This window comes from Diadema setosum, chromosome 2 (genome assembly GCF_964275005.1).
Source record: "Diadema setosum chromosome 2, eeDiaSeto1, whole genome shotgun sequence".
NCBI classification, from domain to species: Eukaryota; Metazoa; Echinodermata; class Echinoidea; order Diadematoida; family Diadematidae; genus Diadema; species Diadema setosum.
This window is the reverse complement of record NC_092686.1, coordinates 8,343,846-8,362,854: the sequence shown is the minus strand read 5'-3', so window position 1 is coordinate 8,362,854 and position 19,009 is coordinate 8,343,846. Positions and strand designations below refer to the sequence as shown.

Below are 19,009 nucleotides of genomic sequence, written 5' to 3'. Positions count from 1 at the left end.
GCCGTTGTTCTTTGCTGCTGTTTCACCCAATCAAACGAAGTGTATCGGACTGTGACGCTGACACAACCGTGATCACGTGATTTTCTTTCAGTTGAATTTGTGCAGTAGCAGGTGTGCAGGATGCATGGTAGCTTTCCTCGATATAATGTGAAACACTGGCATGACCTGGTGTTGTCAAAGCTTGTGATATAGATTTCGAAACTTAGATGCAGTTCACACGGCATCTGGTTTTGTAGGTAGGTAGATCATTAATAAAGCAAAGGAGTCACAGATATTGGTTTTACTATGGCAAATATGCCAGCTTACCAGTACTCATGTAATCAAATTTTTGAATAATTTTAACCATGACAACCTAGTACCAAGCTATTCAGTTCATCTGCTCCTAGATACATCTTAATACTTAAGACTCCTCCTGTGTGTCTACTTCAGTACTCTGCCAGATAATCCCCAGACAAGCTTTTTGATTTACAGACACAACCTCTGTGACAATGATATCCACAAGATATTGATACATTAGTAAACTGGACCAGTTGTGTGGTGGCCTGAATAGCAAATTTCAGTTCACTATTCACTAGAGTTGCTTGTCCCCAGAAAGCAAAGTAGATGATTCAGTTGGCCCTGTTGCATGAAATGATGCAATCAAACGTAAGTCAGAAAATAGATATAAGTGATGCATAATAGCCAATCAGAATTGAGTATCCAGAGACTTACGTTCAGTTCTTCTGACTTCTATGTTTGATCTCAACTTTTACACAACAGGGCCCAGTATTAGTACGGTAGTTGTGAGACGCTCTTTTGATGTCTTTTGCCAACAAGTTGAGACAAATGAGAGACGAATGTATTCTTCATTGTCCAGATTAGACCATTCCCTTTTTTGTTGTTGTCTTCTTCTTTGGATAAGAGAGTGTATTAATTGTTGTATAGACAAAATGGCTGCATAGTGGGGCACCTATTTCTACCATCTTGCCTTTCATTGACTTATGTATGTCCTCAGCAAGCTACTTGTGTGGGAAGTAGCTCTTCGAAGAATATACATTTCTTACACGTGTTTGCATACTTCTCTATCTCTCTTTAAATTCTGACAAAAGTTGTCTTGGTGTGAATTGCTTTACATGAAAAATATCAGTTCTATAAAAAGAGGTGTAGAAAACCCTGTTTTTTCTCTCCGTCCTGTAAATTACCCGAACATTCCGAGTAGCTCATTTTGAGAGGCCGAAATGATCGGTATTTCGTCTGATTGATCATGAAATGCGGTGGCATCAAATGTTCACGCGGCACCGACCTGACTTGATTTCCACCGACCGTATTCTCATCGGCAGGAGCCAGGCAGGCATGAAGGGGGCTGATTTTTGCTCCGTTGCTCATAGTGTATGAGCCCATTTTAGAAATAAAGATGAAAAGTCATGCGGATAGGAAAGAGGAGTGAGAAAAAGGGGGATAGGAGTGGGGAGGAGGGGGGGGTGGAGGGAAGGGGGTTATTGTAAATGCCACTTGCCCGAAGCAGGGGCACCTTTGCAGCGGCGTTCCTTCCCTTTTCATATATGCCGACAGTTTATATTCTAATACAAATGTTTGCCCATTGTAGGGGAAATTTTTCACGGCCCACAGACTAATAGCTCTGACAAACTATGATGAATTTTGCATTATACTGCAGGCTGTAAAAGAAGACAGAGAGAATAAAAAGAGCGTATTAACAGAGATAGAAAATAGGATAGCGCCAAGAGGGTGGGGTGGGGTAGGAAAGGGGGGACACGTTAAGTTGTGAAAGAGGAATTGGGGGAAGAGATGGCCTGCGGCAAATTTCCTGGTCGGTATATTGAGAAGATATGAGGCTCTACCTACTATGTTCTGATGAACCAGCTATGTAGATTCATGACAGCCGCAGATTATCCACACTACAATGCCACGATGCCAGTGTGTCATCGTGAGAAACCTGAAAATTATTCCAAAATGTGGATTTTTTTGTTTTTGTTTTTTTATTTGGATTTAGAGGAGAAGGAAGTGATTGGAAGGGAGAGCTTGTGAAACACGGAAAAATAATAGAGCTTACTGCATTTACTGACAATGCTTTTATGTAGATTACACAACAGCTGCACGTAACTCTTTAATGTTTATTTATTATGTGGAGCACACAAGAGCTGCACGTAACACCTTTAAAGTTATGTCATGATTTTCACATGAAACCAAAACCAGGGCAAGTTGAATTCTTGGAGGCACTTTGATCTTGTTGTTTTTGTTTTATTCAATTGATTTGATTTGATTTGATCTTTTTTTTTTTATACTGGAGGAGACCTGAGAAACAAAGCAAATAATGAATGGAATATGAAACTTGTGGGAAAGAAGGATAAATGGTGTTAAGGCCTTGCTCATAGCAAGCGTGCTGTTTTAACAATGAGCAGACTCATCACAATTATCACATTACGTGTGCATCATTGGTAGCACAGATATGATGCGGTCTTTCTCGCTTTTTTTTTTCCCCCGTGATCAAATGGATACCGCCACTCCTTGATGTAGACAAATGAGATTATATGCCGCCTAGACGCGCATATTGAGCTCTGCGCGGAATTTTAAAAGGCATTGTACGTAATTAAAACTTTTTTTTTTTGTTTCGGTGGTTTTCGTTTCATGAATTGATGGGACTCATTCATCATGATCAAGAGTATCGGACCTAATGATACGTAATCTCAAAGTCCTCGTAGGACAGACGGTCAACACGAGACCTGAACCAGAAATGGTGTAAAATTCATGCTGTAGAATGTAAATGTATTCTTCAGATGACACCGTCAGATGTATGTGCTGTCTCTGAACAATGAGGCCCCCTTCATAGTGACATCTAAATTATCTTTCAATGAAAAGGCTACACACTCTGGAATGTACAACGGAACTAGTCATGTAAATGTGGATTACAAGTATGTGTGAATGGTTTGATAATGTGCTTGTGCCTAAAGCTAATGCAATCAGACAGACAGCTGTCTGTGGTATAGGCCTGGTCCTTCCTAATGGCAATATTGTATATCTACTTTAAATTGTCTTTTTTATTGTGATAATTATTATTATTAGAATGGTTTGTTTGGTAAAAAATTTGCAAAATTGTAGCCCGAAGGCTAAAATACATTGCAATGACATATAAATACTTCCAAATTAAATAGAACACATTGAACCGTCGATTAGTTTCAAGTACAATAAAAGCTGGCCATTTGTATGTGAGTGTACCTTTGTGCATTCAACCTTTGTGCTAGATTCTCTTTCAATCAATCGAGCTTAAATCATCTCTTTAAATGAAAGTATGTCATGATACATGACAAGTCCAGTCATGTCTTTTCATGTATAGGCCCCTTTGGCCCGAATTCACGAAGGTGGTACAAATGAAACCATGGTTTAAACCATGGACAAAAACCATGGAGCGCCAAGTGTCGCACGGAATATTTTGTTACGAAATTGGTAATTTCGTGTACAAAATGACCATTTCGTTAACGAAATCATCATTTCGTGGACGAAATGTTCATTTAGTTACAAAATATTGTCATTTCGTTACAACATAATCATTTTATCGACGAAATGACTGATTTCGTAACGAAATATTCCATGCGACACTTGGCGCTCCATGGTTTTTGTCCATGGTTTAAACCATGGTTTCATTTGTACCACCTTCGTGAATTCGGGCCTATATGTCTATGTATTTGACTATTTATTTCTATATTTCTGAATTTCTTTGTAGACGGCAACCATCATCCTAGATGACTGTGATCCGGCTGTGGCCCTCAGATACAGCAACAAGTACGATGACTCCAGCTGTGCAGCCTCTGCAACGTACTACGGAGAACTGAGGTAACGTGACAACGGAATTATGCTCGTGTGTAATTTTATCAAGCAGTTTGAAACAATGTCTACAATAAGTTTTGCTTTTCCTCAACACTGGGTGCTCTCCAAGCTCTGAAACTAACCCTTCTGGGACCATCAACTCACAATGTACCATTGCTTTGTACGCAAGCAACTTACTTGCGGTAATGACCGAGTTAACTTGAGTTCATTTCATCAGGCAGGAAATGAAAGCATGTGTCTCGTCCATTAGAGATTTAGGCATTTTATGCATAATTATGAACATGTAAGACATACGTTTGTACACGTCTTCCAAAACAGATCAATATGAAAAGCTTTTGACAAAATCTAGAAGAATTGTATTGTGTCCTTGTTCACAAAGGGATGGGAAGTAGTATTTCGGAAGTTACATGATAGCCAGGCGACAAATTCTTCCATTGAAAGTGTATGCATGACTTTATGTCGAATGTATTTCTGACATTCAAGAAAGTGCAATTGCTCCTTTCTTTGTCAGTTGTCTTGATTTGCTCAAATGTACTGTGATGGCTTTTTGGATAAAATGTCTTTGCAACTGCTCAAGACAACATTCATCATAGTCAGGAAAATCATACCAATGCATGCATCATTGCATGCTGTGAAGAAAAGTATTTGGTTCTGCTATCTAGTGTGTATGTGTGTAAAGTGTGAGTGAATATGTATGCAAATTTGGGCATGAGAATGTCGTAATTTAGCACCTCGGCAGTGTAGACAGCTGTAAATTTGTCACTTACACTCCGTCCGTCTGCTCGGACGGATATTTCAGCAACCTGCAGACCCTTAAATCCCACCAAAAACAAACCCGGCGCTAGCGTTTGTTACATTCGGGGAGGACTGCTAGGGGCACCGGAGCAGGTCTTCTGAATCGTATGTCTGCGCGGGAACAAACACGCACATATCTCCCGTTCCTGCCCCTCTCGCGATGACAACGGGGGTTGACAATTCCTCGACAAAATGCTTAATGCGGCACTCAGGCCTGCCCGCCTCGTCTCTGGCCAAATATCGAAAAGATGATTGATTTCTCCGCCCCGGCCTGTCTCATTTTACGTCTCATATTTTGTGTATCCTTCCTCCCCCATTTATACTTCAAAGTCTTGGAATGCTGAGCCGCCTGCCGTGGCATGGCAGAGTTGGGAGGCGGGGAGGGGCAGGGAGGGGAGGGGAGAAGAAGCAGGAATGGGAAGTTTGAAGATGAGTGGAGAAATAGTTGAAAGTTAAGAAGAAAAAAAAAAGATACATAGTGAAAGAAGAGAAGTGAGAGAGATGAAGAGATAGAGAGAGAAAGGCACATAGGAAGATAAACAGATATGAGCAGAGAGACAGCTCAGATGTGGGGAGGAAGAGGAACTAAAATATTTTGCTTGAAGATGGAATAGAAGTTTAGAAAAACATTTAAAACTTATGCATAGTGAGAGAAGAGAAGTGAGAGAGAGGGAGATGAAGACAGAGGCACATAAACAGATAAAACAGACATACAAGTAGAGAGATAGATGCGAAGAAGAGCACTAACATTTTTTTTTTTCTAATGGGATCCAAGGGTGGAGAAAGAGTTCAAAGTTAGAGATTTTAAAGTTATTGGAAAAAGATACAGTGAGAGAAGAGAAGAGAGAGGGAGAAAGAGAAAACGCAATTATTTTGAACAATTGATTCCATAATATATGCATTTTTTTTGGTAATACATTGTATGTTTTGTTTTTATTGCATTTGTATGACAACAAACGTGTTATTGAAAAAAAAAAATTTCATTTGAATTGAATTGAAAAAAACAAAGTACATGGGAAGATAAACCGACATGCAAGCAGAGAGAAATGGGGGAGAGAACAGTAGCTCCATTGTGAATTAATAATTCCTTGAAACATCAATACATGATAGTAAAGCATTTAAAAAATTAATCATTTGTGACAAAAAATGGGACATCAGTCTCATCTTGGATGCGAAAGTAAGGTGTGATTAGTTGATCAGAAGTTGAAAAAAAAACTGTAAGGAATTGTACAAAAGCAGAACAAAAACATCAGGTGAAACTTGTTTGTTTAGTGAGTTTAGAGTGGGAGGAATTGGGGAGGGGCAGATGAAGAAAAAACAAACCAAAGCGAGCCAAAGTAAGGATGAGATTGATGAATGCTAACACATTATAGGTGTCTGTCTACTTTTGGATGATACACCAAATGGGCTACAAATTGAAAGAGTCCATTTTATCTGGTATTCTGCATTTAAAAGATATTATGCCCAGCAAGTATTGATTTATAGGAATGCTTTTGCTGCTGGAGGGTTGGATTTCTTTAATGTGTTTCCTGTAGGTGAAGTCACATGCTATGAAGATGTACCGGTAATATTTGAACCTTTTAAGGAAAGGAAAGGTTGTACAAATATTGCTCCATGACCGAAACTGTTAGAGACCAGGTAGCGTGGGGATTCATGGTTGGCCCGACAAATTAGCTGCCCACTGGGGTGTATTCGAAAACCACAAATAGCACCGATCAGCGAATATGTACATCAATAGGTATGCTTATTAGTACAGTCGACTTCAAGATTCTTTAGTGATAAAGCTATACACAGTTTGTGCATGGTGATTCTCAAATATATCTGAGCCAGGCCAGCCTTTCTGCTCAATGGACCCCCATGGTACAGAGTCATTAAGTGTTCATTTTACAAGTAATGGATGAGAATCACCTAAAAAGTAAGGATGGATTATCTGGTTGTTTTATTCTTCTTTGATTTTGTTTTGAGGTATACGAATATATGCTGTAAAAGTTTCACCCACTTTCCCTTTGTGGCATACACACAATTTATTTTAATGTATGGTTTGTAGCATACTTCTATGTCTCCTGAAATTACTGCCAATTTCTGCACTCATAGATGCACAATTGCAAACCTTGATTGACAAATGTAGGAAATAATGAAGTGAGTTAAGCGCAAAATCAGTTTAGGTATATATTGTGCAACAGGTTGAGCATGTGATAAGTTTGTGTCTGTTATATATTTACCTGTTATCTGTTGTGACTTCAAATCATATGCATGCTGCATCGTACATCCCCACTACTCATGTAACCTCTAGATTCCTGGACCTGACTGGGCCATTCATCCTGGGTGGCCTTCCAGACCTGCCTAGCGAATTTCCCGTGGAGAACACAGACTTCATCGGTTGCATCCGGGACGTCTACATCGACAACGAGCTCCTCGATCTCGCCACCAACGTGGAGGACGTGGGCACCCAACCCGGCTGCCCGCACAAGGGCGACTTTTGCGAGTCGGACCCCTGTCACACGGGAGCCACGTGTGAGAGTGGATGGGACCGCTACACCTGTCACTGTTCTCCCAGAAGTGGAGGGGTGAATTGCCAGGAATGTAAGTTTCAGACATACAAGGAAACGGCAAATGCATCAATCTGCAGATCAAGCTATCATTACTAGCTCAAGCATCAATATTCAGCCATTACAATTTAAAATATCATCAATAAGTTTTATGGTTTAATATAAGTCCAAAGTTTTAAAATGTTCAGATATGGTTGAATCGTAAGCCACCCCCCCCCCACAAAAAAAAAAAACCAACAACACACACACACACACAAGTCAAAGAATCACTTTACTTCATTGCTCATACACTGCCCTTTCCCTATCTACATTGTAGGACATATTGCTTAAAGAATTTTGTAACAAATTAGAGGCATTGACATTGATTTTGTATTCATTGGGGAAATTTGCATCTCTCTTTCTGCTCACCTGTTTTGTATGAATTATGATGTGTAACTATATGAAACAGTCAGCAGTTTAGATGAGTAATATATAGTTCTTTTCATACCAGATGTTACCAATAATGTTATACAAAATAAAACAGAGTCAAAGTGGAATAAGAGATTATTTCATTGACACAGCTTTATAGCAGATATCTCTTGGGTTATTCTCCATTTTCAATCTGTTTATATGTAATATATTTTCTCTGAGATATGTCAAGTCCCTAAAGTGTAGATATGTGGTAAACCTGGTTTGTCCCATGCAGTGGGTTAAGGTATCCTGTGTATGTGTTCCACACATGATGTTTGGCGTATCCAGATGATGGATTTCTTATGTAATTTAGCAATGATGTGTTTTGCATCTGGTTGTTGATGTTTATTTAACATTTATTAGATGGCAAAGTTTCCCCATAGCTTGACCCAAAATGACATCTGATATTATCACCAATACAATATCAATCAAACTGGACTTGACTTGACCAAACAAGATACTTTTGACCACCTGACATTTCTCACAGTATCACGTCTTTTCTCCCACTCATACACAGCACTGTCGGACCCAGTCCGTTTCCTCGGCCAGGAAAGCTACATGACCTTTGACCTTGACAACACTGTAAGCTTGCCCTGGACCAATCGCATCGTCTTTCGCACCAGAGATACCGACGGTGTCCTGATGTTTGTGGAGCTGTCAAACAACATCAATATCCGCATCGAGGTTTGTTTGGCCGAGATATAAATGAAGTGTCAAAACACATCTGCCTCACCTTTTCCCTTGCCCTGAGATGTTTTTAAGATGCATTTATCTCATCCTTTTCTTCATATGAAAAACATGGTCATGGTATGGCGCTATTTTATTGAAATGTCATTGCCAAACTAATTTGATGTTGTAAGGGGGCAAACGGAAAGTGATATAATTAGCTATATTACACAAAATTGGATATGTGCCCCCGTTGTTGTGACCTTGCAGAAATGTTTATCAAACATTTTCCAGTGTTAGATCACACTTTATGAAGAGAGCATGTATTTTCATTTTGAAGTAGCACACTGATACTGAAGTCAGGCGAGGGCATTTATTTGGAATTTAGCACATTAAATGGTATCTCACCAGAAGAGCCACTTGGGGTCTACCTTGATGACAAAGTTACATCAAATACGAGCACTGAATTTATTTTCCATATTTTCTGTAGTTATTTTCAATTCTCATGTCTGTTTAGCAAGTAGTTATCAAGTTGTTTGGCGAAATAGTACATAAATCAAAATTTCTCCAGCATGTATTACAAACCATAACCATGGCAACATGTAATGTATGTAATTGTGTAATTATTCTTGGACGACTTCTTTTTTTGGTGGTGGTGGTGGTGTTACTTCTTTTTTTTCAGTGGTGGTGGTGGTGTTAAGTGTCATCCTATAAACCACATATGTGTAGATGAGTGAAAGTATGACATTTTGTGTGTGTGTGAAATACATTTGAGACATCATAAGCATAAATGAAGACTAGATACATCATGACCATAAAGTCTTTTCGTTTTATATTTCTCATAGTTGGTGGACGGTTACATCCACTACGTCACCAGTTCGGTCAGTGTCCAGCTGGACCAGCGGCCGGTCAATGACGGGGAGTGGCACGACTTTTTGGTGGAGTGGAAGAACAACCAGATGGTGCTCTCTGTGGACTTTAATCGGTACACGGTGAGTGTGGGTTGAGATGGAGGCATCTACCCTAGCAACACAGTCATGACCGATGACCAGCAATGTAGGGCAATTTGTTAATCAGTTACAATAAAAAAACAACAATGACTTGATGCAAGAATTTCATCAATTTGAATAGTTACGCAGTACCCGCTGCATGCTTTAACCCTAAAAAGACTGGGGGGATCATGCCCCCCTCCCCTCCGGAAATGTTGCAATAACTTCCAGAATTTATAAGATCTCACCCCGAGACTTCATTACTTTCTTCTTTAGAGTCATATCCATCTTTTGATACCTATCTTTTGATACCTAAATTGCATATATACCTGCTGCGGTTATGATGTTATGTAATACTTTACGGTCACATGTCAGTCAAAAATGGCGTATTTGCATGTGTTTATTTGTAAAATGAATGAGGTTTTACAAGATTCTAATGTGTTACTTTTGTTTTTCTTGCAGTCTGTTTTTCAGCCATTAAAATCTGATCTGAAGTTGAAATTAATTGTTTAGAATATAAAAAACAAAGCAGTAGAAAACATTAACTATGCATTCTTGTACAGTATGTCATAAACTAGGTGCGTGCTGAATTGGCGATAATTGGACATTCCTTGGCCAAGATCGGGGGGGGGGGGGGGGGGCATCATGGCTCCCCTTCATTTTCATTAAAATGTTAAAAAATCAAAACCACAAGGGCACTATACCCCATATTTAGAACAGTGCTTATGAAGCTACTCTGTTTTGATTAGAAAAACTCTTTATTTCATAAAGATTTATTCTTTCATTTTCATTTAGGCTCAAATCTCAGAACCTGATGGCCCCCCTCTGGTTCTCAGCCGACGATATTCACTTGTGAATAAAGAGTTTGATATGAAGACTTGTTTCTTTTCCTTGCAGACATCTGCTCGAGCCACAGACAGCGTCAGTGGCAAAGTGGTTCTGAGAGTGACACTGGGTGGGAGGTTGATTGGTAATACCCTCACTAGTGGCTTCCTAGGATGTTTAAAGGTAAGAACATACCTTTAAGGATGCTTTTATTCTTTATTGATGTCTTCTGCTCTCCATCTGTTCATATTCTTCCTCTTTCTTTCTTTCTCAATCTAAATCTAATTATCCCCCTGCTGAATATCCTTCTATCTCTCCATTTATTTATCTATGATTTCATATGTCTACCCTTCTTTTTATCTATGTATCTATCTATCTATCCATCCATCCTTCCATCTTTCTATCTATCCATCAATCTGTCCATCCATCCTTCCATCCATCCATCCATCTACCTATCTATCTATCTATCTATCTATCTATCTATCTATCTATCTATCTATCTATCTATCTACCTGTCTATCTGTCTATCTATTTATCCATGCATCTATCCATTTATCTTTATATATCTATCTCTTCCCCTCATCATCCTTCGAAAATTGTAGGGAATGATGTGACAGGGCCTTCTATGATGAATTTCACTCTCTTTCTTGTCCAGCAATCTGAAAGGGAATGTTCACACATTTAGATATGCGAGCAATTAAATTCTGATTTGAGCTTTATATCTTTTTATTTGCTGCAACTAATAAAAATATATGTCACATATACTCTGAAATATCTGTTTGTTGTGAAAAAAGGATAGGCAAATACAATAAATTGAGCTTGCCTGTTTTCCGATTATGATTAATGCAGACATAATGTAATAGTCAAGCACATAATGTAGTGCTCTTATTCTTTTGCTTGATTTGTATGTTCTTTCTCATTCTCTTTTCCAATACCAAAATCCAACCTTCTCCCACTCCACTCTACCTACCTCACCGTACACCAACAGGGAATGTCCATTGGTGGTAGCCCCCTGGACCCCGCCGTGGGGGCAAGGACCAATGTGGAGGATGGATGCAATGCCCCAGACTCTTGCCAGGATGCAGACTGCCCCACCCACAGCCAGTGTGTGGACCTCTGGGACCTACACGAGTGTCAATGTGATAAAGGTGGGCTTTGCTCCCGTACTTGGGCCTCCCTCTCTCCTGGTTCTTCTAATCTCTCCTAAAAGTCTCCTAAACCTGTGATATATGCATATTATATATGTCATATTGTGCATATCAACTTTATTTCTCACTTGCTTGCAAGAATTGTGACGCAGATAAGTTTGCCATTGTTATTGTCAACATTTGATTAAAATTTTTATTCTCTTTATGTTTTATAACTTTTTTTTTTGAGCACCAAGGAGTCTGTGATGAAATTTGGCTGTTGTGTTTTTTCTATAATGCTTTATCTCAAAACCACTGGAGATTATATGTTTTCAGTGACAGTTTAGCATTAACATTATAGTTGAGATTTTCATGGAAACTAGAATCAGCCTATCACCTGTCAGCAGTGATTAAAGTTGAGCAACCATCTCTGCCATTTTGTAGCAGATGTTAATCGGGAGACAGAAATCTCTCAACTGTTCAAATGTGCCACTGTTTTTTAACTCTACCATAGGTTACTACGGGCCCAGCTGCTCGTCCGCGTGCGACCTGAACGTGTGTCGGCATGGCTCACGCTGCACACTCTCCAGAGGGGCGGAGCACGGCTACCACTGCACCTGCTCGGAGCTCTACTACGGTGACCACTGCCAGTATCTTGTAGAGGAGTGCCCGGATGACTGGTGGGGCTACCAGATCTGTGGCCCCTGCGAGTGTGATGAGGAGATGGGCTTTGAGTCGGCCTGCAACAAGACCACCAGCGAGTGCTACTGTCAGGTAAGTTATATTTGTGAACAATGTGAACTTAACATGAATGGTTCATGGAGAAAACTCCAATTCTAGATGATGAAGGTCAACACAGAAGTGGAAACGAATCTCCACCATGACCTGAAGATAGAGTAAAAAGATGAAAAGGATCTTCAAAGTTCTTAATGCAAGAGATTTAGAGACCACCATATCCCTGCCGTTTTTATTGGGAAAGTTGTTAGTGTGTGAAGAATTCCAAATGTGTCATACTGTGATGCCAGATTCGCAGAACAGAAATGTCCCTAGACAATCATAGCTCTCCAAGGAAGCAACCGAGAAACACATATTTCTATATATGTGATTTTGCGCAGTCCTTTGTGTCCATGTTCTTGAGCTTATGAATTCGCTGCCAAGAAAGGACTAGATAGTGCTGAAGCAGAGGATATAAGCTCTTTTAATTTTCTTTCTCCGACCAATCTCATAATGTACAAATATTAGCGGAATATATGAGAAGTTTCTTCACTTTTGGTGCACATACTCAATGAAAGATCTCCCGACTTGGGATTTTTACCCCACACAGGAGCACTCTTACCGCCCCTCGGACAGCGACACCTGTTTCACGTGTGACTGCTACGAGGTTGGTTCCTCCAGCCAAGACTGTGAACAACAGACCGGTCAGTGCTCCTGCAAGAGGGGCGTCATCGGACGGCGATGTGATGCCTGTGTTGACCCCCACGCAGAGGTCACGCTCAGGGGCTGTGAAGGTCAGTGACACACAGACACATTCATGTGAAATAAAGAAAAAAATTAAGACATAAGAGAGAAAATGGTGACCTATTTTATGTCAGCATTATGAAGCAAAGAGATGAAACATGGAGGAATTTTGATTAATCTGGGGCCTGTTGCATAAAAGTTACAATTATGGTAACTTTGCCATAAAATGGTAACTTCCATGGAATTCTTGATTTTGATTGGCTGTTGAGTATTGTTGCCATGGTAGTTACCATGGAATGGCAAAGTTACCATAATTGTAACTTTTATGCAACTGGCCCTTTGTTATGAAGAGCAGAATTAAATGTATCAATTAGCAACTGGACAAACTTTTTCAGCATCATTCATTTATCCATCCAAACTTGACCCAGTTGTAAATTTAGCAAGCCCATAGAAGTCTAGCAATGTGCCTCAGTCCAATAGGGAAACCATAGTGAGAAAATGGGGATTATAGGGGGATTCAGGTAATTTTCATTCATTGGTAGTTTGTTTCCAGGCATCTCTGCTAATGGATGAAGAACAGCAAGGTTTAAACTTCAAGCACAATCCTTTCCTAGTAACTACTTACACCTTGTGTTCTTCCCACAGTTGTGTACGACTCCTGTCCGAAGCGCTTTGCCGCGAGCCTCTGGTGGCCCAGGACCAAGTTTGGCAAGACCGCTGTCCTGGACTGCCCCTCGGGAAGTTACGGCATCGCGACAAGGTCATGCGACTTTGAGGACAACTGGCAGACGCCCAACCTTTTCAATTGTACTTCGGACAGCTTCGCCTCTCTCCAGAACACAGTGAGTCTCCCTGATATAATTAATAATGATTTGCTGTATTTTGTGTGTGTCTGTGTGTGTCTGTGTTGCCACTCAAAAAGCAGTAAATATACTTGAGACACAACGATCGACTCCTCTGTATGTGAAACTTCTGCAGATTTTCTGTATCTTACCAGTGAGGAATACATTTAGTGTCTTACGGTCGTAAATCCACCAAGGATATTCTGTGTTGTGTTAGCATGGTATAAGCCAGTTCGGGGTTAGCTCATGGGCACATCGGTACAAATGACCTTTCTTCTTTCTCAGTTGATTAGGCACTCCACGAGTTTTCAAGCGAGAGAAGGTATTTCAGCTTACCCGACGTAACAATTTATGGAATTCATCAGTCTTGTTCAAAGAAAGAATGAACTTGCATAGACCAGGTGACCAGAATGATCCATCAATTAGCACTTTGGAAAGCATCCATTTCATTATTTCGCATTGAATGTATTAACAATCTTTTTCTATTAACATTGTCAAATACCGCTTTTGCTGTCAGGTGGATGTGCTGGCAAGCACCACCTCATAATGATCACTTGAATAATCATTACATCACAGATGCTTATCTCAGTGAATAAAAAAACCAACATGCTCTGCCGGTACTGATGACCTTTTTCTGCTCATGCTCAAAGTGGAACCCCGAACTGGCTTATTGTGAAAAACCCACCATTTCTGCAACTTCATTGTTCACCAAGTGCCTAGGCATGCCCACACCTGGGTTTTGATGAAGAATGTTGTTGGTAAAACATCTTGTACAATGGTGTACATGCTAGGCAGAATTTTTAACCATGTTTTTTTGGTTTAGGAGTCCAAGGTCATTTATCCAAGATTGATGGGATCCAAAATACTTTCAAATTGAGTAAGGGTATCTGTGGAAAACATTTAAGTGTATTACAGTTTTTCAGTGCTTAGATTTTGATGTCTAGAAACAAGATTATGTCCCAGATTTATGAGCGGCATCAAATTACAAATCAATGAGAACTTGAAATTTTACTTCAATTTTGCTTGTCCTACATGTCAGTATATTATGATGTGAAAAACATTTTTTTTTTCTTGTTTCTCTTTCAGCTGAATGATCTGAAGAATGGAATGAAACTTTACCCAGAAGTCTCCTTCGCCATCGCTGAGGATCTCCAACAGGCCACCAATGAGACTGACGATTTCCATGGCAACGACATCAACATTGCCTATCAGGTCCTGTGCTACATCCTTGAACACGAGAGCAAGCAGGTGGGACTGAACGTCACAGCCACCATCAGGCGGTCTTTCACCAAGGTAATCACTCACTCCAAGTTTATGGTATAGGTTTTGTTTAACCCATTGAGGCTGACTAATTTTGCTATAACATATATTTCCCATAGACACCTGCCAGAGTGTTCTCAGGACTTGTCTTCAACAAGTTAGTGCTTTATCATAATGAAGTGTTAAATCCCCTTCAAAATCCCCTTCAAAATCCCCATGTATGACAAGTGTATTTGATATTGTGATTGTCCTAGACTGCATCTTCAAAGAAGAGAGCAAATGGGTGAGACTGAATGTCAGCTGTTTACTTGAGGTAGTTTTTTGTGCATGATAGTCACAAGCTTGGGGTATGAAAGGTTTTGTTGGAAATTTCATTACTATGAAGTGTTCATTGTGCACATATGACAAATCTATTTGCTATTTTGAAGGTTGTGTTCATACTTTTACGTGGATGTGTTTGAGGCACAGCTAGTGATAGCCTGACTTATTCCCCTCCCCCCTCTTTTTTTGTCAGAACATCATTGAGACTGCCAGTCGTCTGTTCGAGCCACGGAACAAGGCCCACTGGGACATGATCCAGGAGACCTCTCTGGGCACGGCAGAGCTGATGGAGGACTTGGAGGCGTTTGCCCTCAACATCGCCCGCTTCACCACCTCCTTCTCCTACGCTCCCGAGTTCTCTGTCATCTCACCAAACATTGGTGAGTTCTGCTGAGTTTTGGCTTTGACCCAGACCTTTCAACTGAGCAAGTGACTCTCTCTTTGAGTGGTTATGGGTGTGTTTGTCATCGCACATTCATGTTGAGGTCAAGGCCGTGAATTTTATTGAAATGTTTCAGATTTTCAGAAAAATATTAGTAGATGACAGTCAATCTGAGATTGTTAATGTTCTTGCTTGCTTAAGGATGAATATAGGATTATGCTTGCACACAGTCATGTCTACCTGAATCGGTATCTTAAATTTCTTTGATGCTCACATGTTCCCCTTCTACAGTCGCAGTTAAGCAGTTGCACTGCGTTGTTTTGATCATCATTATCGTTGTTATTGATTTCATCTTTGAAGAGATTATGACATACTTGCCAACTAGTAAGATTTTATCAGATTCAGTAAGATTTTTTACGTTAAAAATAGCAAAATCAGATTTTCTGTCAGAGAAATCAGATTTTAAAAAAATATTTAGATATACCTTTCATGTATATTTTCTGAAGATTTGACCGAAAGTAAGATTTTTAACTTCAGTTTGCATAGAAAATAAGATTTTTGCAATCCATGAGTAAGATATTTCATCTTGAAATGTTGGCAGGTATGTTATGATGGTCGGCATGGCGATGATTTCTCATCATTATTGTCGATAGGATAATGTGGTTTTTGTTGTTTATATCATTTTGTTTGAATCATTAGGCCTAAGCTGTAAAGGTTTAGTTTGTTTCCCACTTGTATCAACTTCACTTTCTTTCTCTTTCCTAATGGCAACAGTCATGCACTTTGGCATCATCGTGCGGGAGAACTTCACCACCAAAGCCATCCCGATCCATGAGGTTGAGTCACCCATTCTCCTGGAGGACACCTCCCAGGTGCACATTCCCGGCGACCTGATCAAGCCCCGCCCGGAGCCGGAGGGATACGACCCAAATGACCCCATCTACGGCAACGTTGCTGTCTCTGCATTCCTCCTCTACTCCACCTTACAGAACCTACTACCCAACAGCACGGCAGATGATGTCAGGTGTGTGTTGAAGATCTTCAGATCTTTATTCTCATTCTTCTTTTTCTGAAGTTTGACTATATATTGTATTGAAAATATGTATATTGATGGTTACATTTTGACTCAATCTGTGTTATCTGTGGGCTATATCTTTCTATGAATTCATTGTCTTCTAATCAAAAAGTTCACACATACAGAGTGTGTTAATCTGAATTCTGATTGAGTGTTACAGTTATTTCAAAAGGGTGCTACAAATGTACTTTGCCCTCCCCACCCTAACTTACTCCACTGCACTCTATTCTACTGTACTATATTGTATTCTGCCCTTCCTGTCTCTTTGTAATTTGCCTGAGCATGATGTACACTACTCAACTTAACTTGACTTGACTCGACTCAACTCAACCCGACTGAACTTGACTCAACTTGACTGGACTCAACTCGACTCGACTCGACTCAACTTGACTCAACTTGACTCAAGTCGACTCAACTTGACTCGACTTGACTCGACTTGACTCAACTTGACTCAACTCGACTCAACTCGACTCAACTTGACTCGACTCTACTCAACTCGACTCAACCTGGCTTGAGTCTACTCCACTCTACTCTTCTTCATTCCCTGATTTGAGATGATGAATTTCACCCCTCTATAAATCTATTCTTCAACCTTATTCCATGCCAACACCAGACACCCGGACAACAAGGTTGGTCAGCTCATCAACTCGCCGATCATCTCATTCTCCATCTTCGACAGTCTGGCCAACGGCACCCTTCCCAACCCCCTCCTGTCTCCAGTTGTCCTGGAGTTCCAGTCCCTGGATGCAGTCAATAGGAGTGGTCCTCAGTGTGTCTACTGGGACTTTGCATTGTAAGTTACAACAATAACTCTCCTAGAAAGTATTTGAATCATTGAATGCCCTAATAAATCACCTGTTTTTATTCTCAACCTTTTCTGATCAGCTGCAAGGAATAGGACATTCAGCATCTTATTCCTTTGATTTAACCAGACAAGTATTGCCACTTACTTGAAAAAAAAAGAAAAAAAGTGGCAGAAAAAGACCTAGTTACTCATTTGTTTTATGCATCAAGACTGATGGTGAACACTTTGATAAAGGTTTGATCTGTTTTTGAGTTATTAAAAATGCGAACTGATCACTGATTTTGACTACACATTTACAACAGTTAAAGGCAGGACTTGATGATTATCTTCTCACTATTTGAACTTTCAACCTGATTAAAAGTTAACCCATTGGTTACCAGGAGTTGGGCTGGTCTTATGCAGAGTGAACTTCAAAATCTTAATGGGGGAATTGGTGTACCATCCCTCCTTTCATAGTATCCAAGTCATTTCCATAGAGTTAAGATGTAATATTTGAACCTTCAAATATTTCAGCAATAGACAAATATATGAAATTTGGAATATAAGTGTGACTTAAAATGATAGGAATATCAATGATGATGCAAGATTTACTTAAAGGTTTGTTTTTCCCCACCAGGTACAATGACACTGGAGGCTGGTCAACGGAAGGCTGTAGACTGACAGGATACAACAGAACTCACATCAACTGCTCCTGCTCACATCTCACTAACATTGCCGTCATCATGGACAATGCACCCTATCAGGTTCGTATTCAGTAGTCCGATGGGGTCACAAACTGTTGGCTGAGGACGTTCAATCGTTTGGTGGTGGTGGTGGTGGTTGTGGTGGTGGTTGTTGTTGTTGTGAGTAGTGTTCTTAATCCTTTCATCTTTGCCAAGCATACGATATATATCTGTTCCAAGGCTTGCAACACACTGATCTCATATTAAAAAAAAATTATCATTAAGATTAATCAAATGAGACCAACTTTCATTCCTTTATGATGGATATCAATTTGTCTTGACTAAATCAGCTGTAAAAGGCTTATTTGACATAAGGACATAAAATAATGGCAAGTAATAAAGCTACGATGTTGTATCCTTCTTGATGTATGTATGTTGTATCCTTCTTGATGTTGTATCCTTCTTGATGTATCCTTCTTGATGCATATGCCCTATTGATTGTTGTTGAGTTCACTATTCCAGTATAACCTTTGTATCTTTTTGCATAATCAAATAAAAACAACAGCGGTCATATTGGTCTGACAGAAAATTTCCAACATGTCAGTTTGAATATTTTCACTGTGAGCCGAATTGCAGTTGAAATGATTGGTGAAATGTAAGGTACAAGAGAAACAGTGGGATGTAATATGAGCAATGGGCAATGTTGTCATTTCTTTTCACAGTGGACAGAAGATATCACCATCTCGCTCTCCATCGCCGTCTACGTGGGCGTGGCCATCGCCATCATCTGTCTCCTTATCACCTTCCTCACCCTCCTGGGCATCTCCAACCTCCACACCAACCTCAACAGCATCCATGTCAACCTCTGCTTCGTGCTCATCGTCGCCGAGGTCACCTTCGGCGTCGGGATCAACACCGATAACACAGTTAGTTTGCGGCAGAGTTTTTGTCATTGGTTCATTTAGATTTTTTTCTTTTCGT

The 19,009-nt window shown here is 40.0% G+C and overlaps 1 protein-coding gene across 1 annotated transcript in view; it reads left to right on the top strand.

The window, feature by feature from the left end:
• The window catches only part of LOC140246147 (cadherin EGF LAG seven-pass G-type receptor 2-like), a 164,185-nt gene that overhangs the window by 122,988 nt on the left and 22,188 nt on the right, over positions 1-19,009 (top strand). The window contains exons 6-20 of the mRNA XM_072325586.1: positions 3,719-3,828; positions 6,911-7,200; positions 8,134-8,300; positions 9,128-9,274; positions 10,169-10,279; positions 11,085-11,244; positions 11,738-11,997; positions 12,548-12,731; positions 13,327-13,523; positions 14,610-14,816; positions 15,298-15,484; positions 16,261-16,510; positions 17,175-17,354; positions 17,983-18,109; positions 18,751-18,954. Coding sequence (XP_072181687.1) covers positions 3,719-3,828; positions 6,911-7,200; positions 8,134-8,300; positions 9,128-9,274; positions 10,169-10,279; positions 11,085-11,244; positions 11,738-11,997; positions 12,548-12,731; positions 13,327-13,523; positions 14,610-14,816; positions 15,298-15,484; positions 16,261-16,510; positions 17,175-17,354; positions 17,983-18,109; positions 18,751-18,954 — 2,781 coding nt within the window. The remainder of the gene's footprint in view (positions 1-3,718; positions 3,829-6,910; positions 7,201-8,133; positions 8,301-9,127; positions 9,275-10,168; positions 10,280-11,084; positions 11,245-11,737; positions 11,998-12,547; positions 12,732-13,326; positions 13,524-14,609; positions 14,817-15,297; positions 15,485-16,260; positions 16,511-17,174; positions 17,355-17,982; positions 18,110-18,750; positions 18,955-19,009) is intronic.